Raw genomic sequence first — 26141 nt, forward strand, 5'->3', positions numbered from 1 at the left:
AAGGGTGTTCTAGCATTTATTGTCATTCATGACTTTTTGTAGGTTTGAAATTTTCCAATATAGAGAGTAAAATCATGGTCTACTCTATGTTACTGAATCAGCTGTAGCAGAGAGAAAATATCTATAAATTTTCTAATCCAAAATATTAAACAAAATAACAATTGAAATTTAGCTCCAACGTTACTTGATGCTTCCTGTACACAAACACATGCTCACTGTTACATTTTTTAAAATGTGAAAAGGACTGGCAGAAATGTGCTCTCAGGACCTCCCTGGCGGTCCAGTGGTTAAGACTCCACGCTCCCAATGCAGGGGGCCTGGGTTTGATCCCTGGTCAGGGAACTAAGATCCCACATGCTGCGCAGCACAGAAGAAATGTGCTCTCTTAACTCTTTGCACTTGTGGTATTTGTGCACCTGGGTAAGCTTAGAGGGACTGAGTCTTGGGGAATGGGGTTTCTGTCAGCTTTGCAGTCTCTTTCCCTTAGGCTGTCCCGCCTTGACTGTACCACGTACCACAGTTTCCGCCCCCCCCCCCCCCCCCCCCCCCGTTAGTCTGAGTGTGAAGGGATGCAGCAGTGCGCTCCTGCCCCAGGTGTGGCTTGGGGGCCTGGCAGCGCAGGGGAAAGGCAGCAGACGCAGGCCTCGCCCAATCCAGGCCAGGTGCGAGGGCAGCCAGCTGTCTCTTGCACCTGGTGCTATTCCTGTGTCACTAAATAGGCAGTTTTTGAATTGTAACGTTTTGGTCTACTTTAAGTCTCCTCTCTTATAATCAAAGTAATTTTTTTTTTAACTTGGAGGAATTACGTAAAGTCTTGAGTCAGAATATTTAAATGTATTATTTAAAGTATTAAGTATTCTAGGAGTTTGATTGAAATATTGGTGTTTGCCATCTAAGGACTTACCTAGTTAACTTACTGTTAACTAAAACAAATATTTGTGTTTTTTAATTGATTCGGTTTTAAGATAAAATACTTAATCAAATCTTTGTTGAGTTTTTCCAGTGGGCTTATTAGCGAAAGAAATAAGCATATGATCCATGCACTGACTTCCAGACTAAGAGCAGATAGAATAGCACTCATTTCAGGGAGCTGAGTGATAACGTCCCAGAGTTACATGTAGGAAAAGGATTTACTCAACAGATCGTTATGCTCACATCTGTGTACTTGCCTTGAAAACACTTGGGAGTTTTCTGTGGCTTGTTAAGAAATGACAATTCTAACGACACCTTTTTTTTTTTTTTTCTTTTAAAAGTGTTCATGCTTTTTTGATTCAGGTACTTTTAGTGTTTCCCAAAGAAGATAAGCAGTGTAATGGATTCTGTAGGGCATGTGAAAAAGCAGGGTTTAAGTGTACAGTTATCAAGGAGGCTCAGACGGCCCTTGCCTGTTTCCTGGACAAACATCATGACGTCATCATCATTGACCACAGAAATCCCCAACAGCTGGACGGGGAGGTGCTGTGCAGGTAAGCCTGAGACTCAGGCCTCAAGAGTCCTGCTGGCATTTGTGACAGTAAATGCAGCCCCAAATACATTAGGTTAAATTCAGTGTCTTTTAAGGTGCCTTCCATGCAAGTAAAATAAGCAAGACGTTAGAATATTATTATTTCTAGGAGAGATCTGTATCTCTTTTGTTTTGTTTTGCTTTGCTTAAAACAGAAAATCTGAATGTGAACCGTTAAGGGATAAGATGAAATCCTGTATGTAATTAACCACAACTGTCACCTGTATAGTACTGCAACAAGAGTTATTACAGTTTTCTAGATGTTTTTAAAGTTATAAAAAATTTGAAAATTGTCTTCTAATGTTAGGTGAATATGCCTTGTTTCTCATACTTGCAGAATATCAATATCATGAGAGAATTTGGGTAGCAGACATAAATCTAAGAAAAGTACTTTCTAAAGAAAGTCATTTGCTGCTGATGGAAGCAAGGCAAAAGTGAAATATCAATTTTATCTAAAAGAAAACTTTTATTTTGGGAAAGACAAATCATAATTTTAATATGATGTAAAATTTTATAATATATTAATTTTAAGGACATTTAAATGTTGACTTTTAGGAGATAGAAAAGATTGAAAACCAAACATAACGGGTTAAAAACTGAGCTGACAGGAAAATGACATCCAGAAGGTTGACCAGAAGGTTGTTTACAGGTACATGGTGATTTCCATGTACTTGAGAGTTCACCTTTCAGGTAGTCAGATGAGAGGTGGCTTTTACCCAGGTGTGATCCACCTCCAGTAAAGCTTCCCTCTGGCCTTGCTCTGTGTTGCCTGCCATGCTGCCTGTGTTCCTTTCCTATTTCTGTCTGGTTGATGGCAGTTAGCCATTGTCACTGTAGCCCAGATTTGTTTGACGTGTTATCTGATAGCACACCCATGAGGGATGTGGAGATGTGGAGAGAGCTCTGACCCTGGGTGCTATGCTCAGCTCTTCCCTTGCCCAGCTGCCTTTGGGTAACTCTCTGTCTTCTCTGAGGATGTGTTTTCTCAGCTGTAAATTTGCAACACTTGGTTTCCAAGATCCTTTCTCTCTCTAGCATTTGATGGATAGCACTCAGAGGAAGGGAAGCAAATATCTTAGTTACGTGGTGCTTTTAGTCTTGGTAGACTGCTGCTAGGCAGGAGAAATATCTAAGGAGAGCCAAAGAGCCCAAACAGAAAAGGTGAAGGGGGGTGAGGTGCTGAGGACAACTTGGCTTCCTTCACAGTCTTGTCCAGGTCCAAACCTGGCCACAGGTATGTGCTGGACAATGACATTCATACTCATAAAGATGGCTCTGCTAGACCGTCCTGTGTTATAAAAGAAAAACTAAGTTGTGGTAGTTATGGTCTACTTTTTTTTATTGTGATAAAATACACATAACATACAATTAGGCTCCACTTTTTGAAGGAGGAGAAAGTACTGTTGTTACACATTTTGGGAATATTCTAAACAAATAGGGTAACTCATTCAGCAAATGTATAAATTTACAACATATACAGTTTTAAAACAGAGAATGTGACCTGGGTTGCTTAACGTGTGGTTTTAGAGAAGCTTAGACTGTCATAAGTGCATGTCTTCTACCAAGTCCCCACCACCCTCCATCCAGCCTCTGATGGGGGTTAGGGTTTCCCAAGGGAGAGATCTGAGTTTCAGAAGTTCTCCTCCATGTTGAGTCCAGGTCTGTCCATATTTGGCCCCAGGTTTCCAACATTTGAGGACAAGAGTGGTCTTTTCTGGTTGGAGCACATCCTCACTGCTGTCAGCGGCTCCTCACAGAGTGTGGTTTCATATTCCAGCCCCATCAAGGAGGCCTCCTCTGAGTACCTTCTTCCAATCAAGATCTCTCGTAGGCGTGGTTCCCGAACCGAAAAGCTCACGGGTTTGGGTAGATGAGCGTAGAGTAAGCAGAGCCGTCACACCCCCCCCCCCACCCCACCCCCGCCGTGTTAGCCAGAGAGCAGACCTCTACAAAGGCACCCCCGGTCACGCTCCTTTCCTGACGGCTGCATCACAGCCCTGGCCAAGAATCTGAAGTCTTTCTCGCTAGCTGTGTTCTACCACATCACTTTTGTCTTGTTGGCTGAGGATTTGGAGGACAAGGGGCGGGGGGAGTCCTTGTGCCATTTGTAATGAGTTTTCTAGAGGCAAGGGTGGGCCCTGATTTACTTTCCTAGTCAGTTTCATCTCAGTTCTGGCCCTTACCTGGTTTATCTCCCTTAAGATCATCCCTTTTAAGGGTGCCTGCCCACTATGGACTGTTCCTTCAAGGAATCTTTCCAGGCTGTCCCTCCTGAACCTGCTCGCCCTCTCTCTCTACTTACACTGCTCACTAAGAGACCTTAGCCCTGGCAGAGCCCCGTCTGTCCCTTCTTCTTCCTTTTGGGATACCTGATCAACACCCCCTGTGAAGGGTTTTTCATCAGTGGCTGATTTGTCTAAATGATTAGCATTCAGCTGTATCTCTCTATTGGGGACACGTGGGACTCCTTACACTCCTTATCAGATACCTTCCTAAAGGTTAGATAGTCTGTGTCTGCGATATTTTCAAACTCACCAGTTGAGGGAGCCCTACTTGGCAGGTCTTCTTGGTTCAGGACACGGTGCTTGTTACCAGAGCTACATAGGTGAATAAGACATGGTTCTTGCCTCTGAGTAACAAATGCTTTTGTTGGCGGGGGCAAGCGAGCGATTTCAGCACAGCTCATAGATGCCCACAGAGGAGGTATGCTGTGGGTGCCTGTGTCTAGGAGGGCTTCACAAGGGGGTGTTTGAGTTGAGTCCCAAAGGATAAGCGGGAGTTCTGAAAGGAAGGACTGTGGAGAAAACATTCCCGGTGGAGGAAGCAGCATGTGTAGGACCAGGCAGGGTGTCCAGGGCTCCTCTGCCTGGCGTCAGGTGGCTGCTGCATCCAGCAGGTACGGGCCCTGGCTCAGGGTGAGGCTGGAGCAGCAGACGAGCCTGATCTGGAGGGCCTTGTGTGCTGAGCCAAAGGCTTTGGAGTCTGCCCTGTAGGCAGTTGAGACCCTGGCGTAGTCTACGTATTCTACGCAGGGGAGTGTCCGGAGTGCACTGCCAGAGCACTGTGGCTGCCGCCTGGAGAGTGGAGAAGGAGATGGAAGGAGCGGAGGCCCGTCAGCCAGCTGTGAGGCTGAGGTCAGGGCCTCCTCCCAACTTCCTGTAGAGACAAAAACTGACCACAGCAATGAATGAACCAAAGATAAGATGACAGATATGTCAGAAGTTGGGAGACAGAAAAGGACGGGGATTCTCACTGTATCTCTTGTGCTATGGGGACCAATAAAGAAGCCTGTTCCTGGAATGTCCTCTGCATAGTTCAGCCTCTGAAGCTGAAATTCCAATGGCCCTGCAGGAAGGAAGTGGGAAGAGGCTTTGCTTTACTCCCACTGTGTCCTGCTGAGCCTGGGATGCTGGAGTTGCACTGACCAGAGCTGAGCACCATCACTTCTGTGATTTACTTTCTACATCCACTAGGAAACCCAAGACAGGGAGCAGAGGGAGATGGACAAAGACGTGGTTTTTCCTACCATGTTGTAAGAAGGGGCAGAGGCATAAGGAGCCTGGGAACATTCCTTCACATATTGCAGTTTCAAAACAGCAAACTGCATCAGTTCTCAGGTTTAGCCAGAGAATGGCAGAGAGCAGGCCAGGAGTCCCCTCTGTGCATCAGAGCCATGCTTGCCTGCTGGCAGCGCTCTCTGAGCACAAACTTGCACCTGTTGACCTGATCTGCAGGTCCAGACCTCAGAGGAGGACGGCTGCTAACCCCAAGGGTCCAGCAAAGGGGTGCACGGGAGACTCCTCTGACCATCTCTGCTGCAGACACTCTGCCTGGGTTGATGTTGCTCCTGTTCAAGGATAAAGAAGGGGACCTGTAAAAAGCTGCCAAATTATGGAGGGGGAAAGACAGCCTGAAGACAAAGAAAATTGTTTTCCATAAGAAACTGAAGAACCTTTTAGAAGACATATGCTTAGTGTACTCAGAAAAAAATGAAGAGCTAGTCCTCTGTGCAGCAGGAGCAGGGCTCTGTAATGAAAGGGAAGATTTTTATAAAGGGAGATGGAGGAAGTAAAGCACTGTGTAGAAACCCAACATACGTTAACGGAATTAAGTCTGTGTTGACGTGAAAGGATGCCCAACATCATTAATCATTAGAGAAATGCACATCAAAACTACAATGAGGTATCACCTCACACCAGTCAGAATGGCCATCATCAAAAAATCTACAAACAATAAATGCTGGAGAGGGTGTGGAGAAAAGGGAACCCTCTTGCACTGTTGGTGGGAATGTAGATTGATACAGCCACTATGGAAAACAGTATGGAGGTTCCTTAAAAAACTAGAAATAGAACTACTGTACGACCCAGCCGTCCCACTACTGGGCATATACCCTGAGAAAACCATAATTCAAAAAGAGTCATGTACCACAGTGTTTATTGCAGCACTATTTACAATCGCCAGGACATGGAAGCAACCTAAGTGTCCATCGACAGATGAATGGATAAAGAAGACGTTGCACGTATATACAATGGAATATTACTCAGCCATAAAAAGAAATGAAATTGAATTATTTGTAGTGAGGTGGATGGACCTAGAGTCTGTCATACAGAGTGAAGTAAGTCAGAAAGAGAAAAACAAATACCGTATGCTAACACATACTTATGGAATCTAAAAAAAAAAAAAAATGGTTCTGATGAACCTAGGGGCAGGACAGGAATAAAGACGCAGATGTAGAGAATGGACTTGACACGGGGAGGGGGAAGGGTAAGCTGGGACAAAGTGAGAGGGTGGCATGGACATATATACACTACCAAATGTAAAATAGATAGCTAGTGGGAAGCAGCCACATAGCACAGGGAGATCAGCTCGGTGGTTTGTGACCACCTAGAAGGGTGGAATAGGGAGGGTGGGAGGGAGACGCAAGATGGAGGAGATATGGGGATATATGTATATGTATAGCTGATTCACTTTTTTATAAAGCAGAAACACAACATTGTAAAGCAATTATACTCCAATAAAGATGTTTAAAAAGAAAAAAAAGTCTGTTGAATGCAGAAGCAAGATCGAACTCAGAGTGCTGGGTGCTTTCATAACAATCTCTGGATTTACCTTGGTCTGAACATCCTTTTTACCATCGTAAATTCCATTCTTTTCAATGTGAAACTCATTCCACGTGGCAGAGGGAACAGTGGCATAGTACAAGTAATGGAGTTGTGGTTTTGTAAAATTTAGGTCATTGAAGGGCTTTGCTATGTTCATACAGTAAGCCTCCAGCATGTGTCCTTTTTTCCAGTTTTGTATCAAGACCATCATCAGAATTACTTGTAGTTTCCTAGTGTATCTAGAGACTGGTAGTTGCCCCCCAATATCCATTACTACTCTTTTCTTAATAGCAGAACATCTAGTGTTTAGGTGGGAATATGACCACCTAGAAAATATACTGCATTCCCTAGCTTTTCTTGCAGCTGGCCAATGGAAGCGTCATGTGCATCTTCTGAAAAGTGTCCTTGAAGGCAATATGCATGCCCTTCTTCCTGCTGTCTGGAATGTGGATGTTATGGCTAGAGCTCAGCATCTGTCTTGGACCATGAGGAAGAAACCACGTACAGACAATAATAGAGAAACATAAGACAGGAGGAGCCCGGTTCCTGATGCTGTGGAGTGCCATTGCAGCTTGGACTGCTCACCTCTGCACATCTTGCATGTGGGAGACAAGTCTTGTTTAAGCCACTTTCTCTGGAGTTTTCTGTTGTGCATAACCAAATCAAATGCAAATGTTTCACCAGGTAGCATGGTTCTGAGAGCTTCCCAGTATGCTTGTGCAGCCTTTCAGAATCTCATGCTGTAGACTCACACCCCATCTTTTTTTTAAGATTTTTTTTTTTATGTGGACCGTTTTTTTTAAAGTCTTTATTGAATTTGTTACAATATTGCTTCTGTTTTATGTTTTGATTTTTTTGCCCAGGAGGCATGTGGGATCTTAGCTCCCTGGCCAGGGATCGAACCCACACCCCCTGCATTGGAAGGCAAAGTCTTAGCCACTGGACCGCCAGGGAAGTCCCTCACGTCCCATCTTTTTTTCTGACTTCTTGAAATCTTCCTTCCGAATGCCCGGGTGTATATTTTGATGATGCCATGTCATTTCTTTCTTAGTTTTCATGAATTCTAAAGTAAAGGATGTTATTTTGCAACCCGGGTTCCTGACATTCCTATTTCCTAGCCAGTTCTTCCTTCTTATGGACCAGAGAAGGTTAAGAATACACCTCTGCCTTTTCATACCGTGTTAGACCTCCTTTGCAGGGACCGGCTTGTCTCCAGGAAGCATGGTCTTTCCTTCTACTTTGTCCTTAGCCCAGTGCCCCTCATCTCTGTATCCAAATCTACTTACTGGGATCATCTACGTGGTTGCGTACTTGCTATTATACCACTCAGATCTGTTTTTCTTGTAAAAAGATGAGAGCTGGTTTGAAATGGCTGGCTGCATACTTAAATTGCCTTTTCTCCTTATAAATCTTTGTGATATGATAGAAGTATAAATGTAAGAACAACTACAGTGTCCTAAGAAGTCATGGAAATACCATTTGTGAGTCCATGTCTTTCATTTCCTGTTTAAGATTAGTGCTAGGGTGAGTATTAGCCAACAGGTTTGAGAAGTGACCTGGCCTTGTCTGTTGTGTGAGGGTCTGCCGTGCTGGTCATCCTCCCGAGCTGAAACAGCCCTTCCCATGGCTCCTTCTCCAGGAAGGTGAGCTTGGCTATTCTCTAGGCAGGGAGACCGTGTTTGGACCAGGGCCTGGCACCTGGTCAGCAAGCCCTTCAGCGACCTGTCGAGAGGGCTCTTCCGGTAGAGCCATGTAGCCAGTGCCCTTTAGGTTGGCTCCCACTGGAGACGGTAGGCAAATAGAAGCTGGAGGAGTACAGTGGACCCTGGGAGAAGCAGAAGTGTTGACACAGAGAGAGAGAGAGAGTGTTACGAGCTACGTGGTCCATGAGAGAGACTGGCTGGTCCCTAGGGCTGCTTTTCCATCCCTGAGCAACTTCCCAACCCAAGAGCTAGTCTGCATCTATTGTTGGACTTCAGCCTTTCTCACCCTGAGCTCCATGAGAAAATTAAGCCTCAGCGCCCTGAGGCAGGGATAGGCAAAGGGGAACACAGTCAGGCCCCTTCATTTATGTATTGTCTGTGGCTGCTCTCGTGCTACAATGGCAGAATTGAGTAGTTGTGACAGAGTCTGTATGGCCCAAAAAGCCTAAAATATTTACTATCTGGCCCTTTACAGAAAAATTTTGCCAAAACTGAGGCATCCATTGTATATGATGAATTGACTTTTGTCTTCTGCGTCTGGAATGGTTATGTTATGAACCATCCTTGGGAGAACTGAGAAACAGTCACTCAAATCAGTTTCTGTGTTCAGTGATTCAGAAGTGACACAAGTGATTCTTGAACCAGCAGAACTGAAGTAAGGCAGTAAGTCTGGGCTACTCCCTGTCCCATCCCGGACACATTGTCCAGGGGCCAGCGCGCTTCTGACTTGGCTGGGGCAGTCTGGATCCAGTCCTCTCCATCTCCTCCGTCTGAAGTCACCCTCCCATGTGGGTCCTCTTCCTTCCAGGCCAGGGGCCGAGTTCCTCCCTCTTCCTGTGGCCTGGCTCTTCTTCTCCGGATAGGCCTGCTTTCTTCCCCAGGGTAGGATGGGTCAAAGCCATTGCGTATCTCCAGTGGAGCAACTTCTTTTCCTACTAGTCCTCTCTGTCACATTTATCTCTGCCCTCTCTCATCTTTTGGCTGGATTTTCATTCCCCGTGACTTCCTGGGAAGCTGCTTCTCCGGAAGGTTAAATTCAGTCCCTGCGGGCAGACTTACACTCCTTGGGTAATTTCAAGGGAGCAGTGTCTTCTACTTTTCTCAACCAGTCTTCCATTCTTAATTTTTCCTGTCAGGTGTTGATTCTCCTCTTTCTGACTGACAAGAATATCTTGCATTTCCAAGTTTTGAATATTTATTGTTACTGTTTTTGCCTGCATTCTACTTGGGAACCCTTCTTTGCACTGCTTAGAGTACAGTGGAGAGCTGACCCTTGGGCTTCTTCACCCCCACTGGAATCGTCGCCATCAGCTAGTGGTAATATACATAAACTTGCATTTTCCTTTGGTAGGAAGAGACGAGTAACCCCTTTCATGTAAGCCCCAGGTAGGGAAAACGTTCCACCTGAAACAGCTTAGGTTAACAAAGAGCAGAACAAGTAGAAGGCACATCATTTGCATTAGCTGTTATCTTCACACTCCATAATTGTTAGGGTTACCGTAGGCCACTGGTTAGGAGTTTGTCCTCCAAAGAGGGAAAGATCAAGTAGCTAAGAAGGTGACTCCAGCGTATGAAGGGATCTTTTGCTCTCCCTCCTCCCTCTCCCCCAACTTTAATCGTTCTACCAAAATTGTTTAGGTATATTTAGTTTTTAAAGAATTGCTTTAAATTTATTTTAAAACTGTTTTTTAAAGGTCTATCAGATCATCAGAACTCTCAGAAAACACAGTTATTGTTGGTGTAGTACGCAGGTAAGATATTTCCTTCTTTCTTTCTTTTTTGATGTTGAAATTCAGGTGTCAGTGTAATGTTTGCTTTTACCAGAGGCCCAAATAACAGCTTGTGGGCCGTGACAGGCCTCACCCTTTTTAGTTGGGCCTTTTTTTTCTTTACTCTTTCTTATTTTCTTTCACTTTGGCAGTTAAATTCATGGCTGGAGTTTGTACTCTCATACTAGGTTTTGTGATTTTGGACTGCCTTTCACTTTAGAAATAGGCAAACCACGAGAGAATTCCATTCCTAAAGTATGAATGTTTTCCAGGCGTATTTCCTAGGGACTTCAAACTCCAAATATCTGTGAAGATTTGAATTATGCATAGTTGGGGGAAATCTTATATTTCATTTTAAAATTGGAGGTAAGGAAAGAACAGAAATAATTTAGTTTAAATTAAAATTTTTACATATCAAATAGATATACAGTCACTCCTGTATCCTGGCTGTTAGTGTAATCTCTGTATTTCAAGCATTAATATATACTGCCAAAAAGCCAAGTGTGAAACTAAAACAGAAAACTGTTTTCAACTTTATATGTTTGATTTGTATGTTAATCTAATTCATCTAAAAGTACTCATTATATGACAATTATAATATTATGTAAATTAGTGAGTAGTTAAAGATGTGAGATGTAATTGATAAAAACTGTCTCTAACCATTTACTATGTTCTTTTGAAGGGCGGTTAGAGAAGAGTCATCTGTAATGTCCCTCATTGAGGCTGGCTTTACAAGGGTATGTACCCACTTTTTTGTTATACAAGTATAATTCAGCATAAGAAGTTATTTTATCTCAGTTTAGAGCCCAGCAATAGTTTTGAATTAATTTGAAGAAAAAAAAATTTTCCTTATGCTGTGTTATAGTTTGGTTTAACTTTATAATCTGGTAATCTAATAATCCACAACACTTTGCTTTCTTAGTCTCTCAAAACTATGCCTGCTAAAGTCATCTAAACATATTAAAATCTCCTTTAATGGCTTACTCATTGAAACTTATACCATAGGATGTGTTGTTATAATGCTTACATGTATACATGCAACTTTATAGCCAGTTCAAGGATTCTGGAAGTAAGACCTCCCCAACATGGCTCCCTTTCTTTCCACCACTGGCTCCAGTCTGTTGGTTTCTCTTAAGCCAAAAAGCTTCTGAAGGCTTTGGTCAGCTGGTTGCCAGTGAGCCTTGGGAATCATGATGGAGAGAGCTTATATAAGGCTGATTGTTGGGCAGATTTGTAGCCCAAATTAATATTATCAATGAGGTAGTCCAGAAACCTCAAGCCTTGAACTTAGTTTAAAGTGATTCTGGGGATTCCCTGGAGGCACAGTGGTTAAGAATCCGCCTGCCAATGCAGGGGACACGGGTTCGATCCCTGGTCCGGGAAGATCTCACACGCCGCGGGGCAACTAAGCCCGTGCGCCACAACTACTGAGCCTGCGCTCTAGAGCCTCTGAGCCACAACTACTGAGCCCGCGCTCCACAACTATTGAAGCCCGTGCGCCTAGAGCCCGTGCTCCACAGCAAGAGAAGCCACCGCAGTGAGAAGCCTGTGCACCGCAATGAAGAGTAGCCCTGCTTGCTGCAACTAGAGAAAAACCCACACGCAGCAATGAAGATCCAACGCAGCCAAAAATAAAATAAAATAAATAAATGTATTAAAAATAAATAAATAAGGTGATTCTGGATGGTAGCACTCCCAGGTATTTGGAGGAAGCAAATTACAAATCCTCCCAGAGAAAGACACCTTCTTCTTTGGCCTCAGAGAATCTCTGCAAATAATTATTCAGGGGCAGCAGGCAGCACTCAGCATTAACCAGTCCACCAGGAGACAAGGCGTTGCAAGTGAGAACTAGCAGGGGGAGAAAGACAGCAGGAACAGACCCCCACAGTCCTCAGAAATTAGAATGATCAGATATGAATTGTAAAACAATTATGCCTATTATATGTAAAGAAATAAAGACAAGACAAGCTTGGAAATATCTGCAAGGAATAAGAAAGTATAAAAAGTGATAGCACATTTTAAGTAGCATGTAATTGAATTTTGAGAAGTGTACATATAATAACTGAAAATTTGAAAACTTAGTAGGTCAGAAGAAATTATCCAGCATGTAGCACAAAGATAAAAAAATAGAAAATAAGAGAGGTTTAGAAATGTGGAGGTTAGAATGTGCGGTTTAGCATACATATAACTGGAGTTCTAGAAGGACAGGAGAGAGAATGGGGCAGTGTATTTGAAGAGAATTCTCCAGAAATGATGGAAGACTTTAGTCCACAGATTCCAAAATTCCAAAGTAGAGTAAATAAAAAGAGGACACATCATAGTGAAAAAACAAACAAAGAGAAGATCTTAAAATCAGCCAGAGAAAAAAGATTACCTACAAAAGAATAGCAGACTAACAGCTAGCTTCTCAGCAGCAATAAACGGAAGATAGAAAACAGTGGAATAATATTTTCAGTGTGATAAAAGAAAATAACTGCCAACCTAAGCCTAAATACTTTCAAAAATGAAGGTGTAATAAAGACTTTCAGAAATATGGAAATTGAGGCAGTTTGTAAGTAGCAGATTCTCACAAGGAAATTCGTAAGGAGGTACTTCAAACAGAAGCAAGGTAAATCCCAAGTGGGAGGCCTGAAAGGCAAGAAGGAATGAGGAACAAGAAAATGTGAATGTGGGGTAATTATAAACACATATTTACTGTATAAAACAGTAATAATGTCTCATCTGATTAGAGATTATGGTGAGAAAAGGACTGTAACCCGAGAGTCACACACCCAGCTAAGTTATTGTTCGTGCCCTTTAGGGCAAAAGAGATATTTCTTTTGGGGGATATACATAAAATTCAGAGATGTATTTCCCCAGTAGCCCTGTCTGAGGAAAATAACTGAGTAAGGACTTCAACCATAGAACAAATGAACTGGAACAGAAACTCTAAGATGAGGGAGAGAGCAGTAGAGAGAAGTGATGGGAGGTGAGCCTGCCCTGTGCACGTGCTCCCCTGCTCCTCCCTCCTTCTCGAGCCCTCCTCCTTTCTGTGTCTGCGTGTGTACATACACAGGTATGGGTATGTGTGTGCAATGTAGAATATATATGTTTATATATAATTGTCATTACATAACATCCAATAATAGCTCAGTATTTAAATTCTAGACTATCTGAACAAACCCTAGGTGTCTTCAAGGTTTGGAGGGAGGAAGTGGAGGTAAAAGGATTCTCGTAACCTCACCTAGCGGACAGGGAATGGGGGTGGGCAGTGAAAGTATTCTGAAGTTTTCTTCTTTATGGGAAATGTGCTGGTGGGAGGTACTTTGTTCTGGAGGTAATTGGTTTCTTGTTTTCAAATAATAGTAAAGAAATCTATGTCTGCTTTTGAGATCGGTGAAAAGGAAAGTAACCATTAATAGAGAAGTTTAAGTAAACTTCCAAATTAATAAAATATGGAATTTGCGGGAATTCCCTGGAGGTCCAGTGGTTAGGACTCCGCGCTTTCACTGCCGAGGGCCCGAGTTCAATCCCTGGTCAGGGAACCAAGATCCCGCAAGCTGCGCAGCGCGGCCAAAAAACAAAAAAAAAATATGGAATTTATAGCAACTTGATCAAACTGGCAGATCCAAGGAAGGGGAAACAACAGTGTGAAAGCAATCATAAACACAAAGTAAGATAAGAGTAAAATCAAGTGCATGGGAATGGGCTGAATTCTCCCATTAAAGGATAAGCCATTAGATTGGGTTACAAAAGTACAATTATATGATGTTTATAAGACAGTGATAAAAGGAGCTTAATAATAAAGAAACGAAGAGGTAGCAAGTAAATGCAGACAAAAGGAACACAGGAATTCCAATATTAGCATCAGATAAGGTGGAACTTAAGACCTTGTTTTGTACACACATAATTTTATATAAAAATTTTAGATTATTATTATTGCATAGTTTTTTGGTTCTCCCTTTTTGACACTCCCACAACATTCACACATATCAGTGCCTGTCCCCACTCCCTGACCTCCAGTAATCCATGTGAGCTAGTATGAGAAAAACCACATCAGCCAGCGTGAAGGTGAGCATTCTTTTAAGAATCCGAGGTTGGAAGTTGTGGATCACCTATTCCCAGGAATCGTTAGGTCATCCCTCCTTAAACTGCTTAGGGAAGCATTCACAAGAGGCAAAAAACTTTCCCAGATAACTTTGAAGATCTTTATATTATTACTCTTAAGCTGCAGAACTGGCTATTCTTAACAAGGACCTTCAATGCTTCCACTTTGCAGTGAAACTAGTGAAACCTGGGGGATAGATTATTCATCTTGCCTTGGGTTGTTTGCTTACCTATGGCCACCAGCAGTCATTAAGCTTTTTCATTTGTACGAGGTCATAGATGCAGTGTTGGAAATTGTGTGTTTGAAATTCTGCACAAGGAAGTCCATCAGCGCAGCTTCGTGGACTGGGAAGCGTGTCCTGGTAGAAAGTCTAGTTAACCATGGACCTTGTATTTTCCTAGTATAATTGAGTTATCATTAAACTAATTTGAAAATTCAAAAGTAACCGACATACACACTTTGCCTGCCCTCTCACCCGTACAACTTAATCAAGGTGTCCCCCCGAAGCCTTTGCTGGGAACCATGGTTAAGTGCATGTCTCTGCGAAAACACTCCCATGCAAAAAACACAAAGGGTTTAAAGTAGTCATTTTAGAGGTCTGTGACTTAGGAAGTATGGAGATAGCAGCAGCCTCACCACTTTATAAGTGACGAATCCAAGTAGGTGACCAGTCCTCAGAGACTACACGTGCTAACTCTTCTCATGCAGAGTCCTGTACCCTCAGGTAACAAAAGGGTAGTGAGGTGACAGAGGGCACGGAGACAGAGCAGAGCATCCAGACCTGGAGGGAAGGTGATTCTCCAGAGTCTCATGGCTGGGAGGCAGTGGGGCCCATGCTTGAACCCAGCCCTGGACCTGAAAGCCATCACCACAGTGAGAACTCTGGGATTCAGGGGGCAGTCAACTATTCTGTGGATTGGCCATAGTTCAGGAGTTCGGGATGGATGGATGGAGACCTGCTTGCCTCCTCAGTTGGACTTGGCAGCTGAGCTTTTGCTGACTAAATTCTCAAAGGTTAGGGTTTGGTATCTCTCAACACTGGTTGTGCGTTAGAACCCCCTGAAAGGCTTCCCTGGAGACCCTGTTTCAGTTGGTGTGGGGAGGAGCCTGCACGTTGGTATTATTTTTTAAGATTGCAGGGAATTCTAATATGCAGCCAAGGGTTGAGAACCACTGGGTGGGGCCCAGCAAGGTGGGTGTGATATGCTCTGGAGAAAGCAAGGCTGAGTTGGCTCAGGAGTCTGCAGGACTTGTGGCCCCGGCCCCTCTTGTGGGATGGGTTGGGGAGGGGAGACCAGCTGCTGTTCAAGCAGAGGGAATAGCAGCCTGATTCCTGAAGATCCCTGGACCTGCTGCCCTTCTCCACCCTCCATGCCCTGTGGAATCCTTGGGACACGAATGAAAGTTGGAGAAGGGCAGGAGAGACAGGATATTTAGATACACAGAACAAAGCAGAGGTAGTGAGGGGGAGGGGCAGATAGCAGGAGCAAGATGCTGTACTTTTAGTCACACATGCTTGTTTTTTAGCCATGATGTCCACCTTTGGGGTAAAAAAGTTTGGATATGTACATTCACACCCAGTGAAAACTCTGGTTGCATGCATGGGAGGCCATGACACATAATACACATGGCTCCGTGTCCCAAGATTTCGCCTGCAGAGCAGGTGAAGCCAGGCAAGCGCGTGGACAGCTGGAGACACCTGCCCATCTCAAGTCCCCCACCCCTTGTCTACTGGAGTGGCACAAGCACTATACCCGGAAATCTCTCCTCTCTATTCCTGCCTGGTCCGCAGTGGGTGCCTCTGCAGATGGGCAGTGTTCCTGGATGTGCCTGAGGGGTCACGGCTGACTGAGGAGTGAGCGGCAGGGCCAGCACTCTCCTCCCCTCTCAGCAGCGGGGAGCTGGTAGGCATGTCACCTCTCTCAGACTTCTGTGGGTAAGAAGGGCTGTGTTTGGCCTGCAGGCCCGGGAACCATCATGCCCATGGCCAGCAGGCCTTGCCTTCCCTCCCAGGGGGACGGCAGTCACTGTGCTTTATGTTTGTGCAACAGTTTACAGTTAGAGTGCTTTCTCATGGTCATCTGTGGTGGAGCAGGGTGTCTTGTTTTGCAGGTGAGGAAGCAGGCTCAGGAAGGTTAAGGGCCTCATTGAGAATCATACAGCTTTTAAGGCATGAACTTGGGGCTGGATTTTTAGGTTTCTTGACACAAAGACAAGACCCTGAGCACTGTTCAAACAGGGATATTTGCCTTCACTGGCAGTAGAAGGAGCTCCACAAGGGGCCCCGTGCCCTAGATTGGTCAGGCTTTGGCTTGTCGATAGTGGCCTGCAGATGCCCTGCCTCTTAGCCTCAGCTTCCTCCTCGGTCAGATAGAGTATTATCCATGTATTGAGCAGGTGAAAGCAAGAGCTGTTCACAGAAATAGGGGTGAGTAAATGTTCACAAATATTTTTTTACATCTGAATGTAACTACGTGACAGAACGTAGCGACTTGTAAGATGTCTTCATGAAATACATAATTTGGTGGTGCTCAGGCTTCCCATTCCCATGTAAATTTGCTTTGTTGAGATGTTTCCATTATGTAAAGGTTATTATACAAAGCAGTTACTGTCCACAGCAATAAGAGAGACTGGGCAAAGCCATGGCTCTGCCAGTACCTCTGCCGTGGAGGGTAATCCTTTGTCAGCTTAGTTGAGCTGCTGTTTGAAGTTACTGTAGGAGAATGTTGCCTGAGTGCGAGTTACCTCTGTGAAACTCAGCTGCAAAGAGATGTGCAAGCATATTTTTGCTTACCGTGAGCTTGTACAGCTCGAAAGAGGACAACATATTGCTCTTGAATAAGTGAATAGACTCTGAAAGTTAATATAGATAGGACTTCAGTTAATAAATTTCCTCCTTCTGTATATTATAGGCTCTGCTAGTGACATGTAGACATCAAAAATCCTCTTACTTCAAGGCAGTGAAAGAAAAGCGTTCTTAAGCGCTCTTTTTTTTCCTTGAACTTTTTTTTTAGTGGAATTAAATATTGTGTTAGTTTCAGGTGTACAGCAAAGTGATTCAGTCATATATATATACAAATATACATATGTGTATATATATATACATATTTATGCTTTTTCAGATTCTTTTCCATTAAAGGTTATTACAAGATATTGAATATAGTTTCCTGTGATATACAGTAGGACCTTGTTGTTTACCTATTTTACATACAGTAGTGTATATCTGTTAATCCCAAACTCCTAATTTATCCCTCTCCCCATCCTTTCCCCTTTGGTAACCATAAGTGTGTTTTCTATGTCTGTCAGTCTATTTCTGTTTTGTAAATAAGTTCATTTGTATTTTTTTTTCAGATTCCCACATATAGATGATATCATATGATATTTGCCTTTCTCTGTCTGACTTACTTCACTTGGTATGATAATCTCTAGGTCCTTTCATGTTGTTGCAGATGGCATTATTTCATTCTTTTTTATGGCTGAATAATATTCCATTGTACATACTATACATATACACACACACACACACACACACACACACACACACACACACACACACACACACACACACACACACACACACACACACACCACATCTTCTTTATGCATTCCTCTGTCGATGGACTCTTAGGAGGTTGCTTCCATGTCTTGGCTATTGTAAATAGTACTGCTATGAACGTTGGGGTGCATGTATCTTTTTGAATTATAGTTTTCTTTGGATATATGCCCAGGAATGGAGGCCTATTTTTTTCTAATTCCATTTTTTTACTACTTTATTGAGATACTATTCATATACCATGTAATTCAGCTATTTATTTATTTATTTTAAACGATGTAATATTTTTATAAAAATGTAAAATAATTATAGTGCAATTTTCCATTTCCTCATTTTACTTGACAGTGTGTCTCGTACATCATTCCATATAAGTGCATGTAATAGCTGCATGCTGTTCCATTAAATGGTTATACTATAGTATACTATAGTTTTTAAAATTAATTTATTTAAAAAATTATTTTATTTTTTTCTCTTTCCAGCAAATACCTTGCCCTTTCTGCCTTTCTTTCCCTTCCTTCCTTCCTCCCTTCCTCCCTCCCTCCCCCCTTCCTTCCTCCTTCCTTCTTTCTGCCTTTTTTTCTCTTTATTGAGGTATAGTTGATCGATTCAGCCACTTAAAGTGTGCAACTCAGTGGTTTCTTAATATATTCTCAGATATGTGCAAGTACTATTTTTTAAAAGCTAATTTGGTACCCATAAGTTTTCATCTCTCATTTCCTGTTCATCATGAAAGCTAAATTATTTTTTAGATTTCAGGTACCAAGTTGAGAAGCCTGTTGGAAAGAATTATTTTTTATATATGTATTTAATCATTTAAAGGTGCACATTTGTTTATCCACAAAATCCCCTTTCTGTTTGTAGAGGTATGTAGAAAACCCCAGCACCATGGCCTGTTACAATGAACTGCTCCAGATGGAGTTTGGATTGGTGCGCCCACAGCTGAAACTCAGGTAATTCTGCTGCTTCTGGTAAGCTGACCATACCACACAGGGCATTGTTGCAAGTGAGGACTTCGGTTGTGGGCGGCTACATTTTGGCTGTAACTGACCTCCTGCTAAAATGGGATGGGGTGGTGGGAAGGCTTCTCTCCTCACAAAATGCTTTCGGAGTCTGCCTGGATGTCTAATAGGTGGTCATGTTAGTGATTGGAGACTCAGCATTTAAAGATGGGGCTCCAGTGGGGACTTCCCTGGCGGTCCAGTGGTTAAAACTTGACGCTGTCACTGCTGGGGCCCTGGGTTTGATCCCTGGTCAGGGAGGATAACACAAGCCACACGGCGTGGCCAAAAAAAGAAAAAAAAAGATGGAGCACCAAAATAATAGCAAATGAAAAAGCAGGGTGCAAAAGTATATATACTGAATTATCTGTTTTGTTTTTTAATTAAAAAATTACTTTTAATATACACATACACCCAACCCATTAACATTATTATCTCTGGTAAGTGACATGTTTTCTTCTCTACAATAAGCATTTTGTAATTTGCTCTTGCTAAACCGTTATTTTTTTTTAACTGATGAGTGGAAACCTAGTTCTTTGTAGAGTGAGAAAAGCAGAAAAATTAGTAAAATTATATGAGGTTGACAGAAGTGAAAAATATGTCAGTAGCTCTTTATCATCCTAGGTCTCTTCCTTGGGTGGTCTACTATTCTTTAACATTTCCTTTACCAGGATCAAAGAGAGAATGAAATCATTCTGTTTGTATGTGCCCAAGGCAGAGATAAGGGGATTAGAATTTGGGGTATTAACGTTGGTAGGGACCAGCACAGGGTATCACATGCAGAGAAGAAAATACTTCATAGACAAAATGAAATGAAGTGTGAGGTAGCAAAGAAGTGCTGCTGAGCAGAGATGTTTCAGGGCTAGTGAGGTCTACAAAAGAGCTCCTTTTTATTGCCAAACTTTTCAGGGAAACTTGAGATGGATGGTTGGCCTTGGGCCTGCCTCCTTCTCATTCCTGGGTCTTCCGCAGCCTGGCTGCAGCACTCCCACAATGAGCTGGGCTACTGCCCTCTCTGAGAGGAGAGCAGAATTGTGGAGCAGGAGGTGATGTTAGAGCTTATTTCATCAAATCACGAATCACGATGCAAAAACCGAGACCCAGGGAGGTTAACTGACTTACATCCAAGATCTTGCACGCAGCACATGGCAAAGGTAGTCCTGTAGGTCGTAACCCCCATTTTCAAAACTGCACTCATTGTCTCTCCTCATGCTCTACTTTGTTCTCTGTGTGCCAGCTGACAACCAAAGGGAGATGTCCACTATAAAGGGAGATATGAAAATATTGATATGAAGGGAAGGGGGAAATGTAGGGCTAGAGAATTGGGAGCAATAGAGAAAGACTTGTTCTGAGAGATATTAAAATGCACTAAAAAGCTATAACAAGCACCTTTGTGTTACTGCTAGATCAGTAAACTAGAATGTAAAGTCTAGAAATAGACGTGCGTGTATTTAAGAATTAAGAACATAAGTATATGTGTTCAACATGGCAATTTAAATCCACACAGGAAAGGGTGGACTTTTCAATGAATAGAACTGTGACAACTTATTAACTGGAAAGAAAATTAAGTTATATCCCAATCTCACACCCAGTCCCAAAATAAATTTCAGTGTGCATAATGTTAAAAAGTGTGGCCACATAAGTACTAAAAATGTAAGTGAACATATGTATTTGGATAATGAAGTCTTTTTAAACTCAACATGGTGTGAAAGCCAGATTTTATAAAGGAAGAGAATCAGATTAGACAACATAAAAATGTTAAGCTTGTCTCAGTAAGTATACCTTAAATAATGTTAAAAATTTAGACAAATAAACTGGGAAAAATACATTCTTAACATACAGGACAGATAGGTTAATATCCTGAATACGTAAAGAGCTTCGATGAATCAGTTTAAAAATGGAAACACCCAGTAGAAAAAATTTAAAAGGACATGTTGTGAACCAGCAGTTTGTAGGAGATATTAATGGCCAATAAACATGAAAAAATGTTCAGCTTCACTAGTAACCAAAGAAATGAAAATGATATACCATTTTATATTTACCAGATCTGCAAAAATTAAAAAAGAGTGATAAAACCCAGTAGGGCTTCTCACAGATCCATCTCCTCCAAGCTTGTTATATCAGAGGTGGGAACTTACTTCTCGTTGTTTTTTGGTTCTTGTTTTTTAAATAACAGCTTTATTGAGGTAATTCACTTGATTTTTGTATGCCAAGAAAGAAGAGCTAATTTTTATTGGCTAAAGCTGCTTTGTCTTATTTAGCTAAACAGTTTAGTAATACCAGGAATACAGTAAAAGCATTATAATTATTGGTTTTATAAATGTAATCTCTGCACTTTATGAACAAGTAGACAGTTGCTTTCTCTTTTTCATCTTCTAAGGCATATACAAGAAAAAAACTGAAAGCATTCCCCAGTCATGGGGAATTTGTTTGACTAAATTATGGTATAATTTTACAATAGAATATTATATAGTTATTAAAAGTGATGATAAGGAACTAATTATTGATATGGAAAGATATTAATGTATATGGTTCAGTGGTACAAGCAGATGATAAAACTGTAGAGTATGATCCTGTTTTTATAAGTATACGTATTACATGTATATTTACACAAGAAATTGCCTAGAACACCAGTTGATATGCGTAGGTGTTGGGATTTCAGATGATTTAATCTCATTTATTTTTAAACAGATTTATCAAGATAAAATTGACATTCTATACAATTCACCTATTTAAAGTACACAATTCAATGGCTTTCAATGTATTCACAGAGTTGTGCAACCATTGCCACAATTTTAGAACATTTTCATTACCCCCAGCCCTAGATAACCACTAATCTAATTTCTCTGTATATATAGATTTGCCTCTTCTGGACATTTCATATAAATAGAATCATACAATATGTGGTCCTTTTAAATTAGCATAATGTTTTTCAAGGTTCATCCATATTTTGGCATGCATCAGGGCTTTATTTCTTTTTATATCTGCATAGTATTCCATTGTATGGATATACCACATTTTATTCATCCATTCATCAGTTGATGGACTTTAGGGTTGTTTCCACCTGTGGGCTGTAAGTTTTTGTGTGGATGTATGTTTTCATTTCTGTAGGGTATCTACCTAGGAGTAAAATTGCTGGGCCATATGGTAACTCTATGTTTAACAGCCTGAGGAACTGCCAGACTGTTTTCCAAAGCAGCTAGCTGCACCATTTTACACTCCCACCAGCAGTGTATGAGGGTTCCTCACCAACACTTGTTTTTATCTCTATTTTTGATTGTAGATATTCTAGTGGGTATGATGTAGTATCTCATTTATTATTATTTTCTAATTTTTAAAAAATAAACCTTTGTTACCTGTGCAATTTAAAAATGTTTTCAAACAGTGAGGGCAAGGGAGAATGCTCACAATATAAGGCTGAGTGGAAGCAGGGAACAAAGCTCATGATCCCGATGATCCCAGTTTTGTGCAAAGAATTTGTTGAAAGTGATAGCTACAGATGATGGGCTGCCTCCTTTCTACCAGGCTTCATGTGGGGTTCTTGACTCCATTTTCTCATTGAGTCCTCACAAGGACCCTTCAGATGGTGAGAAGGTAGAGACCCAGGGAGTGAGTCATGTCCCACAGCCAGCAAAGGGCTGTGATCTGACCCTGGGGTGTGTTCCACCTGGTCCACTTGTCCTTAGAATGAAGGAAAGGCACCAAATTGTGCATAGTCATGATCCCGAGTACTGAGGTTGCAGGAGGCGTTTATTTCTTCCTTATGCTTTTTAATATTTCCCCCTACTTTTTCTTGAGTTAGCATTAGTTACCTTTATAATCAAAGAACACATTTAAATAAGTTAATGTAATATTCCAAGATTGTATTACATTTTATAATATTTACATTAAGCAGTCCTTTTTCTTTTCTACCCATAAAGGGCTTGTAACTCAATGTTCACTGCATTAGAGAAAAGTCAAGAAGCAATTGAAATTACAAGTGAAGACCACATTGTACAGGTTTGTTGTTTTGGAAGTTTGTCCTTCTGAATTTCTGGTTTGTTTGCATTTTTAAGATTGAACCCCTTCAGTATGGTGTTGGTTTTTTTTTTCTCTCTTTGAAGTTCAAGGGACCAGTTTTTCCTTAGAGGATTATCCGAACAAAATCTATAAAATATATAATTTAAAATAAGTCCCCTATAGGTAAGAAAAGGTTCCAATAATTGCTTAATGTGCTAGAAAATATTCTTTAGAAATATGGCATTAGCATTTATTATTTCTCACTTTTTTGCATGTTTATTTACTTAGCAAGGAGGGACTTTTATCCAGAGGATTGTTTCTGCGGTGGAGTTGGGTAGAGAGAGACTGTTGCAGCAAGGAGAGGCTCTGCCCATAAGGGCTGCACACTCTCACCTTTCTTACTGTTTTTGAAGATAGTTTACACCTATAGAAATTTACTAGAAGCTACTCAAAATTTCAAAAATAAACTAGCAATTACTTCACAAATTATCCATTATTAGAAAAGTGGCTTCATATAAGTGACTGAAGATACCATGGCTTTCGGATAACAGCAAACAGGTAACATGTATTTTCATATAACAGCAAACAGGTAACATGTATTTTCATATAACAGCAAAAGAGGGAGTTGTGCCCAAGGAATGTTCCTTTTGTCTGAGAATGAGCCCCACTTTGATTTTAGTTCTGAGCACTCCAGTTCTTCACTTTAATCTAACTAGTGACTTTCTTGGTAAAGAGTTGATGATGTTAGCATTCAGGATGGTGCCCTGACAGGCGACATTGGCCAGTGGTTGAGGGCACAGGCTTGGTATCAGTCAGGCCTGGCTTCCAATCAGCCTCGGCCCCTTCCTAGCTGGGCATCTTTGGGCAGGTGACTTAATCTGTCTGAATTTGCTGTCTTATCTGTACAAATGGGAATAATATTAACGCTAACAACGACTTACCTTTTGTAAGGATGTTCTGAGGATTAAATGAGTTACTGTGTGTGAAGTGCTTACTACAGTGCCTAGCAAGGAAAACAAACCTTAAACAGTATGATTATTGTTTTATCATCGTCATTATTTGTTCCTATTAGCACATGCACAGCTTTCCCATACGTTTTCTTCTAGTCTTACAGTCCTATTTGAAATTTAACCATAAAGCCTTGCATTTGTAAACACTTCCTAGTTCATAGCCTGCTTTCCAAACTCATTATTCATTTGCATCATATGAGAGAGGTGAAATAAGTGTTTCATTCCCATTAAACAGATGTGCAGACTGAGACTTGGAGGGGTTAAGTGACTTGTGGGAGTAGACCCTGGGTTTTCAGGCTCCCAGTCTGGTGCTTTCTTCCACTGTATCATAATCTCAACAGCCCTTTTGTAGCAGCCCTGGGTCTGTCTCCATGCAGCTTCTTTCCTCTGCTGGTGTTTAAGTGGAGTGGGCCTGCTGACCTCCCTGCAGCCTCAGGGGAACAAGGCAGCAAGCCCAGCCCGGTGTCATCAGAGCAGAGGCTTCTCCAGACTCCAAGGTTTTTCTGGGGTTGTGCTCTTGTGGCTTTAGAACCGTCGTAGTGAGCACCAGGCTCCTGGGCTTTCTGGGGGAAAAAATATGATGGTTTAGGTTGAACATCTTTGATTGTCCTCTTTTCAAAATTTCTTTTAATTCACATGATGTTTTTTCCTTTGTCTCCCCCCAGTATGCAAATCCAGCATTTGAAACAACAATGGGCTATGAGTCAGGTGAATTAATAGGGAAGGATTTAGCAGAAGTGCCTGTAAATGAAAAAAAGGCTGATTTGCTCGATACTATAAATTCATGCATCAGGATAGGCAAGGTAAGTAAGAGGTCACTACCCTTGTTACTCTCACATAACAAAGAGGGAAGGAAGGAGACCTAGCGCTCACTGAGCACTGCTAGAGCCAGGTGATCTCAGTCTCACTCTTCCCAGAAGCCTGGGCAAGTGTAGGTAGTGTTATCTCTGTTATGCCCATTTTGCAGATGAGGAAATTGAGGCCAAGAAAGTATATAAAACCTGACCAGCCAATAAGAGTAACTTTGACACTTAAAATCATTGTTGTCATTTTTGTAATAAGTGAGTAAGTTGATTTTTCTAATAATTGATCTTCTAAGTGGTAGCTGTTGGCAAATGGTCCGGGTAAAGGATTGCCAGTGAGTTAACACATTCTCAGAACACATCGGAGCCCATCAGTTCTCTGAGCCTCGTTCATTCATTCAGCATTTTTTTGAATGCCAGGTGTGCTAGGTTCTGGTATAGAAAGAAGGGCAAAACAAAAATCCCTTAGAGAACTCATTCCAGGGTGCAAAACATACAGATAAAAGTAGTCATTGCATTGTGATGTGAGAAGTTACAGCACCCTGGTGCTGAAGGGGTAGGCAAAGCAAGGCAGGCTCAGTCTGAAAGGTTATTTCTCTCTCTGAACTGTGGCTTCTGACAGCACCTCACTGTTACTAGGTTTTAAAATATGATGAGAAGGAAAAGGCTACTGCTTTCCATAGTCATTCTTAGGCTTTTCTGCTGGGCTCTTTTTAACTTTTAGAAGTTGGGACTATGAATCTGATTATTCAGAACATTTGAAAAATTGGTGACCTGCTCTCCTGCCGGCTATCTGGAGGCCCTGTGGAAGTGATGCCCTTTCCCTATGGCATTTGGCCCGTGCCTATCCCTTAGCACACAAGGGCAGTCTGCCAGAGGGGGCAGAAGGGCTATGCAAAGCTTATACCCCCACTTGGCTTGGGCCCCTCGAAGACACCGTGAGTGGGCTGGTGTCCTTTGCTTTCCCGCGGCTCTGAGCACACGAGATGGCTTTGCAGTGAGAACAGGGAAAGAACAGGCCAGCGGTGGGGCCCGGTAATGCACTCGGGAATCACAAAAATGGGCACTGCTTGAATCCTATTTTGCCTTCAGCTTTTCTGTCGAGGATGATGATTTTCTTACGAGACAGAGTGGCAGGTCCTCTGGATAGAGAAACGAAGGCTGAGATGAATGAAGAGACAGACCCTTAGGTGTTCAGGCCCACCAGTGTTCCCTGCCTGGGCCGAGAGGGGCGTCCTCAGAAGGCAGCTCCAGAGCAGCAGCCATTCCAGACCCCCGCAGCCTTTGAGGGGCTTTACCATGGCCTCCCCAGTCCTGGCGGCTTGTTCCAGTGCTGCCACTGGGTCAGCCAGCAGTTCTGTTGTGAGGTTCAGCAGGGTGTGAAACAGAGATGGTGGCTCTCATGCTCCTTGATCTGGCAACTGCCCTTGCAGTGAGCAGAGCAAGTTGAGATGGGGGTGGGGGCACCCAGTGGATTAGCTGTAGGCCCTGGGATTCACCCAGATCCCTGTGAGCAGCGTCTTGCCTCCTGAAGTATGCTGTTGGGCACCACGTGTAAAGGGCCTCAACAACAGGACACCTGTTCTCTAAAATCTGTATTTGCTATGAGCAGA

The 26141-nt window shown here is 42.3% G+C and overlaps 1 protein-coding gene across 4 annotated transcripts in view; it reads left to right on the forward strand.

The window, feature by feature from the left end:
* Positions 1-26141, forward strand: part of PDE8A (phosphodiesterase 8A) — a 154804-nt gene that overhangs the window by 79277 nt on the left and 49386 nt on the right. For all 4 annotated transcript variants that reach the window (XM_068558438.1, XM_068558454.1, XM_068558462.1 and 1 more), the window contains exons 3-8: positions 1276-1466; positions 10004-10060; positions 10761-10815; positions 18580-18668; positions 22637-22715; positions 24391-24528. In XM_068558438.1, coding sequence (XP_068414539.1) covers positions 1276-1466; positions 10004-10060; positions 10761-10815; positions 18580-18668; positions 22637-22715; positions 24391-24528 — 609 coding nt within the window. The remainder of the gene's footprint in view (positions 1-1275; positions 1467-10003; positions 10061-10760; positions 10816-18579; positions 18669-22636; positions 22716-24390; positions 24529-26141) is intronic.

This window comes from Eschrichtius robustus, chromosome 1 (assembly GCF_028021215.1).
Source record: "Eschrichtius robustus isolate mEscRob2 chromosome 1, mEscRob2.pri, whole genome shotgun sequence".
NCBI classification, from domain to species: Eukaryota; Metazoa; Chordata; class Mammalia; order Artiodactyla; family Eschrichtiidae; genus Eschrichtius; species Eschrichtius robustus.